At 37.1% G+C, this 12,380-nt stretch overlaps 1 protein-coding gene across 2 annotated transcripts in view; it reads right to left on the bottom strand.

Annotated features, from left to right (window-relative positions):
- The window catches only part of LOC115621479 (tyrosine-protein phosphatase 99A), a 200,864-nt gene that overhangs the window by 14,966 nt on the left and 173,518 nt on the right, over positions 1–12,380 (bottom strand). For both annotated transcript variants that reach the window (XM_030515138.1, XM_030515139.1), the window contains 3 exons: positions 11,338–11,541; positions 5,137–5,417; positions 1,396–1,512 (listed from right to left, as the gene is read on the bottom strand). In XM_030515138.1, coding sequence (XP_030370998.1) covers positions 1,396–1,512; positions 5,137–5,417; positions 11,338–11,541 — 602 coding nt within the window. The remainder of the gene's footprint in view (positions 1–1,395; positions 1,513–5,136; positions 5,418–11,337; positions 11,542–12,380) is intronic.

Here is a 12,380-nt window from a genome sequence, read left to right as displayed (position 1 = left end):
GAGCGTAAAAATTACATATTTTCATGCGCATTTTGTGGCAATTGTTGTTGCTATTGTAGATTGTCAGTGTTGTACGCCCGCCCTTGTGTATGTATGTACATATATTGCATATATTAAATAAAAGGATTTAAATGAGCGCCATTTTCTACGTGTTTGCTTTGCGCTTCCTGCATGTGCGCAGAAAACGGAAGCGGACCATGTAAATGTGGCCAAAAGGTGCAGCCACTTAAAATTCAAGCGGAAAAAACATACAAACACACAAAAATACACACACACACACACACACACAACAATAAATTATAAATGAGCGAATGGGAGCAGGCAGCACAAGTCAGGGGCTCTGTGCAAAATATTGCTGCATACTTATGAGGGCGTGCGACAGCAACGAGGTCAACTAAATTGCTATATTTTGTCTCGGCTTACAGATTGTGTATGTTTTATGCATGCAATAAACTTTGTCCTTTATATGAGCGTATGTGTGCTTGCCAGCAAATGTCATTTAGGATGTTGTTATGACAAGTTGCGAGCTTTTAAAACTCAATAAATGCGCCCAAAAGGTACAAAACCATATGCCATTGGCTCGATATCGAACACACAAACATCTATGTATATGGGTGTGTATGTGTGTACACAGTTTAACTTGTTTACTAAATTATAGTTAGAGCTCCCGAAAAGGCCATTAAATGTGCATAAAGCGCGCATTAAACATACGCCATGTGGCACACAGAAATGAAAGCCGGAAGTCATTATGCATAATGTATGAGGCTGGGAAACACGCAGTCAGGCAAGCGTACATTTAGACAGATTACTATTGGTAGACCTGCCCGCATACGCAGTAATCAGCTGAAGAGCTCCTGCAAGACCTGGGTCGAGTAATACATGCATGCTCGTATAAAGTACAAGGCACAGGCATCTGTGCGAAAGGCGCGTGCCAACTGCCACAAGCTCGCGACATTTGTTTGCAAAAAAATATATTCTGCGTTGTTACTTAAGAACAACAACAAGTCAAGGTAAACAAGTCCATACAACTGTCACATAGATAGACACTCAGACAGACAGGTAATCAGATATTGCAACTGACAACGCCGCCATTTTGTAATATATACATTTTTTGCCAAGTTTATGGCATGCCACACCCACAGAGTTTGCAATTTTTCTCACATTTGATTTGTTTGCGAGTAAACCACACACAGGCACAGACACATAACAAGGTGCTGTTGCAGTTGCCTTTTCCATAACCAATTTTAAATAAACTGCCAAGTTTCTTTTTCTCATTTCTTTATACATATGCACACTTGTGTATACTTTACTTAGCCATGCAGCTTGTTTGCTTTGCAGCAGGTAAGCGAATGTGGCGCATGTGACTTCGAGTTGATTTTTTTATGTGCTACTTACAGTTCTCGCCTCCGAATATTTGCCCAACACGATTTTCTTTGGATTTATAAAGCTGAAGGTTGCTGCGGCCACTTTGACTTCGTAGTAGGAATTTGTTGTTAGATTTTGTAATATCATCTGCAAAGTAGAAAGTAGAAAAATGGAAATGAATACAAATCTGTGTATGGCTGGTAATGTTTCATAATTAAGTTAAACGTATTACAGAATAATTATATTTTAAATTGTTACTTTAATACAAAAAGGATATGCATTAAATAGGTTTTAGAAATGAGTTGATTTAAATAAATAAATATATTTATATAAATAAATATTTAATAGTTAATGAGTTAATAGTTGGTTACTTTAATCTATTTAATTGCATATTTAACAAAACTATTTTCAATCAGTTCATAGGTTCGTAAACAAACCATTATTTCTTTTAAATATAAGCAGAAAAGAAAATACAATTAGAACTTAACAATTGTAAAGCAAACAATCAACAGACCCTTTAATATAAGACTTAATGTGAAGAATAGACTCAATTAATAATTTAAGCAGGGAAAGACAAATATTCCATCAACAGCTGGAAGCATAACGCCTTGATAAAGACTTGTAAGCAATAAACACTGTCAACTACAATTTCGCCCGAACTATGTGCGAACGAAGGGATAAAAACGCGCCTAAGTCAACCCAACTGGCACTCTAACAGGACACTGCTGAGTAGCCATTCACGCAGAGAAGCTTGGCATTACAACAGATGGCAGGTAAAAAGAATGCAAGGAACCAGAAGTGATCCAAATGCTGGAGCAACTCCTATGCCATTGTCCAGAACTCACAACAAACAGGACAAAATATCTCAAAGTGCATAGGAAGCGGAGGCGGCAAATTTCTCCCTCGACACACTGCTGGCGTTTTTAAAGCATAGCAAGATTCTGGCGGATCCATAAAGCGTTCACCAAACTAAATTCACCCGGCAACAATAAGAACAAACTATTTTACTTAACGTCTTGAATTAAATTACTCGCCATCTACAAAAAGCTATATAGGAACTCAATTGTTGGATAGTTTTAAAACAGGGTTTTTAATACAAAGATTAACTGAAATTAAGGTTTTTAATGGCATTTGCAGAAGTTGGATTTAAAACAGATTAAAAAATCGCTTTCATCTCGTAAAAATACGCTTCTAATCGAACTCCCTCTAGCCTACATTGCTTTGCTAACTTTTCATGGTTTGGTCAATTCGCAGACGTGGCCAAATATTGAAATGGGAATTGCAAAAAATCCACCCAATGCATAAAACTATTTCTATATTCTTTGGCACAAGATATGACAGTGCTATTTGTTTAACAAAAAACACCAAAAGAAACTTCTTTTCAACGTAAAATATTTCAATTATAAAATATTTTAGTGAACGCAAAAATAGGGAGAAAATAAAAAAGCAGCAGATACTTGTAGTTGTTGCTGTTTTTTTTGCGTCTATAGTTGTTATAATGCCAAACAACTTTCAGTCAGATATGAAAAAGTCAGTTACTACATGTATGATAAAATTTTATTGTTGCGAAATTTTTGCACCGTCGACTGCCTGGATTTTAACTCCTTTTATTTTTGTTATGACGCTAAATAAAATAAAAACGAGGGCCAGAAAGAAGTTGAGGGAAAAGAGAAGTGGGCACAAAGGGCGGTTTTAGCAGGAAAAACAGCATAAATTTAATTCATTTTCTTTTTGGTGCAGCTTCGCAAAATAAAGCGCAGGTGTGGCAAAGTCTGTGTGCGTGCTCGCACAGTTCGTTATTGCCAAAAAGACGGCGATAGCGCAACAAAAAATGCAAAAAGATGCAACAAAAAATGAAAAAAGGGCGCTGCCGAATGCAAGGGCGCGAATGGGCAGGGGGCGTGTCAGTGGCCAAAAGCCCAAGTGGGCACAGGCCGTCGCTATAGCAGATAAACTTTTATAAAATATTTACATGTAGCTGCTGTTGCCGGTTTTTAGGCGTCACCGCCCCTACGCTGTTGCACTCGTTATTTATGCCCTTTGTCCGTTCTCTCTTAGTGTTTGTGGGCCGTCTATGTGTGTCTGTGTGAGTGTGTATGTGCGCGACATCAAAATGCAATTATTATTTGCTTTGTTTTTTACTTTCCGCTTTCGCGCGAGCGCCGACTTTTGTCTATATTAGTGCACTGTGCCATATATCAAAGCAGACGTTTTGTTTTTGTTGTATTGTGCACACGATAAGCCAAACGATTGACATATCACACACAACTACTACAACAACAACAACAACAACGACAACGATAGCAGCAATAACAACAATAAAGAGAGAGGAACGTACACCGTTCGCAATGCTAAATTGCTTTTGCTAACTTGACGACAATAAAATTGTTGTTAGCGAGTTGTGCGCGCCAAAAAGTATGCAACAAAGCATTCACATGACACGGCAGATGAAAAACACGACGCATTCTACAGAAGTAGCAATACGAACAGCAACAGAAACAGAACACATAAACAAACAATACAACGAAAATCAGACAAATAACAAACATAGCAACTGCGAAATGAATAAATGCCGAGCAGTAAGGCAGCACGCATCCGATTCTGATGAACCCTATGTTTGGAGGAATAAAATATCAGCAGAGCATAGGGACGACGAGGCTAGTATTTCCAAATTTAATGGCATATAGGCATCTATGGCTATATCAAACTTGTAAAGCCTACCAGGGAAGGCAGAACATACGCATGTGGTAATAATGTTGAAAGAAACTTAACAGACAAAAATTAAGAACCAAAGCCTAGAACTGCATTTTAAAATGTTATGGAATATAAGGATCTATAGATTTTTTTGTCCAGGTGCTGTACAAATCGCTTCCCGTAAAATTTGTTTAGTGGCATAGCCATGTATGCCTAGTAAGTAATTATAATAAGGAGAACTTAAAAAACTTTAAAAAGTCACTTTAATAAAAACTGGATTTTCTTTTGTAATCTGAATCATCATTGCTAAATTTTCAAATTAAAAAGGCGTTTCGGTAGACGATGCTTTTTTTGCAGAACAAAAAACCATTATAGTAGTAGGTAGTAGAAAGTTGTCTCTGTTGCTGTCGTTTATTTGGCATAACTGGAGTTGACATTTAAACAAAGGTATTTTGCAAAAAATATAAAAAAAGGGACGGTTAAAAAGTTTGAAAGTTCAATTCCATTAATTGACAGATAAAAAATGTGAAATTGTTTAATGTAAGCCCAACTGAATTGCTCTTAATTCTTGTACGAAACGTTTTGATGAAAGAGACTTGGTAAAATTGTTGATATTATATATTGTTATTACTTGTATATATTTGCAAGGCTTTGGCAAAATGTGCCCCGATAAATGAATGCTATGCATTAATCTGAAAATTCTGCACAGCCCGTTTCAGAGCAGCTGAACAAACGTACCAACTCATATAGCTAAAGTTTTGTACAATAGCCTGCTATCTCTTAAGCACAAGGCATTAACATTATGATTCGAAAAAAAGCAAACAAGTAAAAAATAAACAGAGAGCAATTTATGTTGTAAAATTATTGTAAGCAGGCAACGAAATTTTTGTGTGGAAGCACAAACAAACTGACGGCCGGTTGTCCTTTACTTTCGGCTTGGAGAGCGTCAGCAACTAATGCGCTATTGTTGCCAATAAAAAGCTTTCCGCCGATATGACAAAATGTTTGCCATGCTTTATGCGCGAATTTTTAAAAACAATGCTCCCACTCGCATTAATCCCTTCCCATGGAACTTACCGCCGTCTCCAGCTCTTTGGCCGATGCATTGATGCGTATATCCCGATGGTTATCCTGGCCGGCCAGTCGAGTTTTTATGATGTAAAAGTCAATGCTTTTGTAGAACTCATGGGGACGCTTCCAGCGTATCGTAATCGACTCCTGCGAGTGACACGTCAGATTCACAATAAGCGGCGCACTGGGCCCGGCCACATCAGTACGCTGGGCAATCTGATCGGAGGGCTCGCCCTCGTTCTTTGTTGTGAACGCTTTGACAATGACGCGGTAATCGGTAAAGGGCTCTGCAAATGAAATGGCAAAGAGAAGACAAAAAATTGGGCGGTTATTTTTATGATTCACCTTTCATTGTTTCTGCAGCGTATGATTAAATGTTACGGCAACTCTTTGTGCCTGTGCCTGTGCGCGTGTGTGTGTGTGTGTGTGTGTCAGTATTTTAATTGTCCTTAAAATACTATCAAGCACCAAAAATGCCCAAAAGAATATTGTATGTGTGCGTTTGACCTGCATTCAGGGTATTTCAATTCCCATTCAGCTACGAAGGCCCGTGCTTTTCATACAAATTTGATCGTTCGCTTCTTTTTAAACGTGCTGTGTACTTCATAGAGCTCTTTGATGAATACTTAAATAATTGAAGAGCTTCACGAAGTATAGCTTTGTTCAGAGCAGAGCCGTGTTATAAAAATGAACTGTTTATTATAGTTCTTAAACGCAGAACAACAGCCTTACATTGAGGTCTACTCCATAGGTAAAGAACGATGATTTAATTGCAGTTCTTATAAAAATGTATGAAAAAGTTTTGTTCGATTTATTAAGAACATACAAGTAATGTCTGACCGTATAAGCAAATGGCCCCATCGGTTTTTTTTCAAATACCATTACATTTATTGCAATATTTTTAAATATACAAGATAATTGTTTTTAGACTAGCCCTCCACATTAATATGAATCTTAGAAAACACGAACACTTTATTGTTATTAAGTGTTGATCTTGGGAGCAACATGGATTTGTATCTATAACCCATAAATACCGAATTCGGTGCATTAACAACTCATTCCTCTACTCAACGAAAGCATCTATCTGAATAGCCATATAATTGATGTTGTTTTGCAGTTATCTTTATTGACAACTGAATATAGGTATATTCTGCCGAACGATTACATAAATAATACATAATAAATAAATAGCCACCCGTCAAATATTACAGTTTGTCTTTCAGATGTTGTTACGCACAATAACATTATTAAGATAATTAGAAATTAATCTTGGGAATTGCAGGTGTTTTAAAATAAATATAATAGTGTTGGCTGGAATTTATCTAAAAGTTATAAGCTTTCAATTTGCATTATAAATCTATTTATTTCTTATTAGTTATTTCAAACGTTTACTACCATGGGCATAAGTACTGTATCATATATGTATATTACTTACTTTATATTTAAGGCCGCAAAAAAAATGCACATGAAATTTTAAATTTAAAGCAAATGCTGTGAACTTTCTATAACTGGCGCAAAAGATGTCAAAACTACACACTAACTAGCTTAGTACTTTCATTAGTACTTACATTTAAAAATCATTTCCATTAAAACTAATTTATAACAATCAAAGCATATGATGACACTGCTGCCATTTGCAGCTACCCGGTGTTGGCATTTCATTTGTTTACCGTTGCCACAAAGCTGCAGGACTTTGTGTGGCATTGGTGTTAGCTTATTGCTCGAAATGTGCAACCTCAAAAGTCAGTTGCACGGCACGCCATGAAAAAAAGATGAGGGGAAAATGAAAAACCACCGAGTGGCTGCTTTCAGGTGGCAACGCTTTCAGTGCTCATTAAAAATCATGTCACCGCATGTCACAACATGGCCGGCGGTCGTGGTCGCGCTCGTGCTCGTGCTCGTGCCCGCCTGTCATGATCGAGAGCAACAAAATGGCAGCGATGGCGCTGACAAAATGCACAACAGCGCCGAACAACAAAATGGCAAACAATGAACGTAATTAAATTTCATTGAAATAAAAAAGGAAAATACAATAACAACAACTTTAACACAATGAGCAGCAGCAGCGCGGCAACAACAAAAGACGACAAAAGCGCTAGTGGTGTCGACATTAATAACTGTTTATGTTAAGTAGCGCAGTTGCGTTGCCTGAAACACAGCAGGAGAAGGAAGCGGGACGTACGATGCTAAAAAGGCAGAGAGATAGGGGTCTAGAGCAGTGCACGCTTTAAAAACAGCAACAACAGCCACAACTACTATATATAGTATAGACGAATGAATTGATTTTATGCAGTGTTAAAAAGAAAAATGGCTCACTGAGTGCGCCATGGGCCATCAACAACAGCAACAACAATGGCCATTGGCCAAAGGACACCAAAGCTCACAGCCCGCCACACTGACATGCACTCTCCCTTTCTGCAGGCAAACAAGAATTAAACTTTACATTATTTAATGTAGCCATGGCAAAGGCTTCTTTCTCTCGCCTTGTGGCAGGTGGCAGCAAAGGCTGTAGAGCTGAGAAGACAGTCAGAAATTATTTTGTGGCCTTTGAAGTATGAAGAACTTTTGCATCAACTGCACCCACAAAGAGAACTGCATAAGCCTGGTATGCGTTGATTAAACAATGTGGGAAATTAACGAGGTTGCGTGCGTATTTGGGGTAGAGTTGTGGCAATACAATACAATTAAGTTGATCTTTTATTACAAGTAATTTAGTTGATCTTCTCGCGATCTCTTTAACGAAAACTGTACGCACTGTTGGTGTTTTACATTGAAAAGGCAAGCAGCTTAATTTCCAATTGACAGTCTTAACATCAAAGCAGAGTTGGTAAAAAAAAGGAGAAGAAATTACATTATAAGGCAAAAGTTGTCTATAAAACACCTTTTGATTGATAGCTTGGAATTTGGCTCTTAAACGAGATACAGAAAAGCCATAAAGCACACATTTTGTATAATTCATAATTACAAGACCTCTGGACTGAAAAGAACACACGAAGAGCTCACCCTAAGTTTAACGAAATAGCCGAATATTGAGAAGACCTTGGACAAAGGCGAACATTTTTATACTCAACTGCCGCATTTTACTTTACTAAATAAAAAAGTATTGAATTTCATGTGACGTGTCTCTGTACCTTTTCTAAACACAATTGTCAATGCAAGAAAAATTAAATTAGTTGTTCTAATACAGTCGCAATTGAATTGTGTTTTTGCAGAATCGCATTTGTGTAAAATCACATTTCTTTGGCTTAGCCAGAAATTATATTTTAAAAGCAATCCATAAAATGAAAAGATTTAGAAAGAAAGCATCTATGTGATATCAGTTGTAAATTCTTCTATTTGCACTTTAGTGGCTAAAAACATAGAAAACGTTTATATTTGTTAATAAATGTAGTCGTTCATTTAAAGATTTGATTACAAATTCTTCCACATTTTGCATTGCTAAATATTGAGAAGACCTTGAACAAAGGCGAACATTTTTATACGCAACTAATGCCTCACTTAACATTACTAAATAAAATACTTGTAGTATTGAATTTCACGGGACGTGTGTCTGATACACTTTTTTAGGTTTATTTAAAGTGTTTTTGTACCTTGCCTCAATGCAAGAACATTGAAATTAGTTGTTCTAATACAATCGGAATTGAATTGTGTTTTTGACGAATCACATTTCTTTAGCTTAGTCAGAAACTATATTTTAAAAGCAATCTATAAACTGAGAAGAAAACTTAATTCATAATGGAACTGAGAGCTATAGTATGGTATATAGGAAGATAAAACTGCAACATATTTATGTTCCACATTTAAAGATAAAACGCTAAGACTCTTTTGTAACATTGCTGTGATGTTAAATGCGGGTGTCGAGCTCTCATGTGTGGAGTGCAAGCGCTAATTAACAGCAACAACAATGTCAACTTTGTTGCAAGTTAATTGTGAAAGCAAAAGCTGGTTAACCCTACACAGCTTCTAATGTCTGCCTTTAAGTTCATTTTCTGCTTGCCAGGAATATTATGCGGCTGTGCACCGCAAACTGTGCTCAACTATTTTTTTGGTATTGCCGCCACCGTGCTCCCAAGTCTAATGATGTTGTGGCTTGCATGGGGCTGTTTATCTATGAGTCGAGTTGACAAACAATTTTGGCGCTGCCAGAAAGTATGCAACGACAAACGCGCGTTGCTCACTGTGTATGTATATGCGAGTATATGCGAGTATATATGTATATATGTATCTATGTGTGCAGGTGTGTATTTTAATTAAACACTTGCAGAAGCGACGCGGCCGCTGGCAAATTTCCGGCAAAGGCAACAATCAAGTGCCACTTGCACAAACAGTTAGAGCGCGTTTGTGTATGTCAGTGTGCGGGTGTGTGTGTGTGTGTGTGTATGTGGTGAAGGGCATAATTACAAGCATCAAATTGTTAACAAAAAGTGGCCAAACACTTGCAACTAATTACAAAGTACGAAGCTACCATCGGGGAAGCGGGTGGGCAGCTGGCAAGACGGGCTGACAGGTGTCTAGGTAAGCAAACAATTGACTTGAGCCACAATTAGGGCTAATAAAGCGGTGCGGCAGGGTGAGTGGAGACTGTTGACAGTTTGTCTTGAGCCAAGTTATTGACATTTTGATGCCATGTCGCGCACAAAAGCAATTAAATAGCGTACCAATCTCTTGGACAGAACTGTACTTGGCCACCAGCTTAAGGGCTTAGCGACTAAGCATTGTTTGTGAAAATCGTTGAGCGATGACAAGTGTAAGTGGAACATGGGTTTTAGAGCTCATTGTTTAAGCAATGTGGCAACAGACTGACAAATATAGGTAAGCCTTCTCAGCAGCATGACCTTAAAATAGATAGTCGGGGCACTCTGGCTGAAAGTTGACTAAAATAGCACGAAAAATAATTCAATTGCGACGCCACGCCCAAACACTTGTCTACAAAATTGAAGTACTTGAGATTCTAAGTTTAAAACGCCAATACTTGAAATAGCCAAGGAATCCGAAATCTCAATAGCCATCGAGTGAACGTTGTGTTAATGAAGTGTTCGCACCTTTTTTTTTACAATATTAGATACTATAAGCAGCTTGCAGACATTGAAATACCATAAAAAATGTGCTTATAATAAATATATTTGGAAAATATAATTTAATGTAGACCTTTTACTTTCAATATAAAGTGCAGTCTTCTATACAATTCGGAAGTGTAAACAAATGTGAAAAGATATTTCGTACGAAAAAACACATTTGTTGAAAACAAGTCGGTAGCGAACTTATTTGCCAACTCAAATAGCCATTATGGGTTCCAAAGTATTTTCTCCCTTCTCTTGATGTTTTCAAAATGTTTGTATGTATGTGAGACAGCAAACTGAGCCCATCCCGCTCCCACATGCAAAGGACATAGGACTGCCATTAGCTCATAGGAAAGTATATGTTGTAAGAACATACTTGAATTCATTTATTATTTTACTTTTTTGGACAGCTAAACACTTTTAATGGGTGCCCCTTTACAGCACTTTTATATCTAGCGTTGTCAATTATTTTCTCTCTTGGGCATAGCCCTCCCCTTTTTATTAACGAAATTATTGACTTCTGGTGCATTAATACGAATGCATAACATTTTTACACAAAATTATTTGTATCATAAAACCGACAAATGAGTTTGTCAATCTCAATAAAATTGCTCAATTTCTATATGACATTAGGCTTGCAGCAAAGGCCGATTAATAGTTGTTGGCTATGTCGGATTTTAACAAGATTACTTTACGTTCCGACAACGAATGATTTGCACAGAATATCACTCAATTTTACAAATGATTAATGATAAGTAAATCCCTAATTATACTCTTTAATAGATTTTATTTTGTTTTTATTATTTGTATTGCAAGCATTCCTTTTCGATAAAAAATATATTATTAGATTTTATTGAAAGAGAATTATATGAATGGCAAATTATTTGTCTCCCTGACAAAAAATCAAGATTCTTTTAAAGCTTAACATGACTCCGTATTGTATAAAAAAATACGGAATAGAATGTGAAGAACAAAGAGTTTTTTCAAGGTAAGTAACTTTTTGATGCTTTGAATTTATTTTACTAACGCTCAGAGTTGCGGCATAAAAATGTATTGTACATTTGACAATTTAGCTAGAATGAGCCCATATCATACATAATATTATATATATTTATTATAAATTTGCTTTTAGTGATTGATTACTTACTCAGACTCTGCAGCTCAAAGTGTATTAAGGGCTCCACAGTGTTGCGGGAGTTCTTCACGATTTCCACACCCGTCTGATTGTCGTGTATGTGAAATACATGATAGCCGGCGATGGCGCCATTTTGATTCTTCGGTGGATGCCAGGACATGGTAATGCTGTTGGCCGATACATCCAGGACGGTGAGATTCAAAGGTTTGCTTGGCACTGCAAGTAGAGTAAAAGAAAGTTGTCCAAAAATGAATAAAGAGCTGACAAAGTCCAAAGATAAATATATGCTTAAGTGATAAGGCTATGTACATACATACAAACATACATATGTATGCAAAAATAAGTAGCTTAAGTTGTAGCATACTTTGTGGCGGCTTTGAGGACAGCAACCGCAACATTCGCCTTGGCATGTCGTTTACATTTTGAAACATGTGCCTTGGGCTAAAAGTTGAAAAATACCTACACAAACAGTGCGGGTGTGTGTCTTTTGATTTATATGCGCGCACACACACACAACAGTTTGTCGGGAAACGTAAAGTAACCCTTCCAAGAGAAAAAAGTATCTTCTTTCTAAAGCTCTAACAAGTTGACTTAAAGTCCAAGGACCCGCATGGAAATGTTTGAAATGGAGCCGGAAGCAAAACCATAGTTGAGCGGACAATTACAATGCAAAAGCACAGCAATCGTCAAATGTTTATAAATAATTTATTAAATAAGAGCAGACAGAGGTAAAGAAAAACTACCAGCAGCAAAGAACTGAAATAAATGGAAATGAATATTTTGCGCGTAGACAAAACAATTTATATTCAAATGCTCAGCAGACTGACAGCCATGTGTGTGTGTGTGTATGAGTGTGTGTGTGAGTGGCAAAACAACGAAAAAATTATATATTCAATTACGAGCACTTCGAATAAAGCTGCAAAAGAAAAATAAAGGATGAAAGAAAAAAAACGAGCACAACGTAATCGAAGCGCATAAAGAAACGGAAATGCGATTGCGAGCAATTTATTATGGTGCACTTAGAAAACAGAATGGGTACGTACACACACACACAT

The sequence above is a fragment of the Scaptodrosophila lebanonensis genome, unplaced genomic scaffold (assembly GCF_003285725.1).
Source record: "Scaptodrosophila lebanonensis strain 11010-0011.00,11010-0021.00 unplaced genomic scaffold, SlebRS2 tig00000024-arrow-pilon, whole genome shotgun sequence".
Lineage (NCBI taxonomy): Eukaryota > Metazoa > Arthropoda > Insecta > Diptera > Drosophilidae > Scaptodrosophila > Scaptodrosophila lebanonensis.
This window is presented reverse-complemented; position numbering and strand designations above follow the sequence as displayed.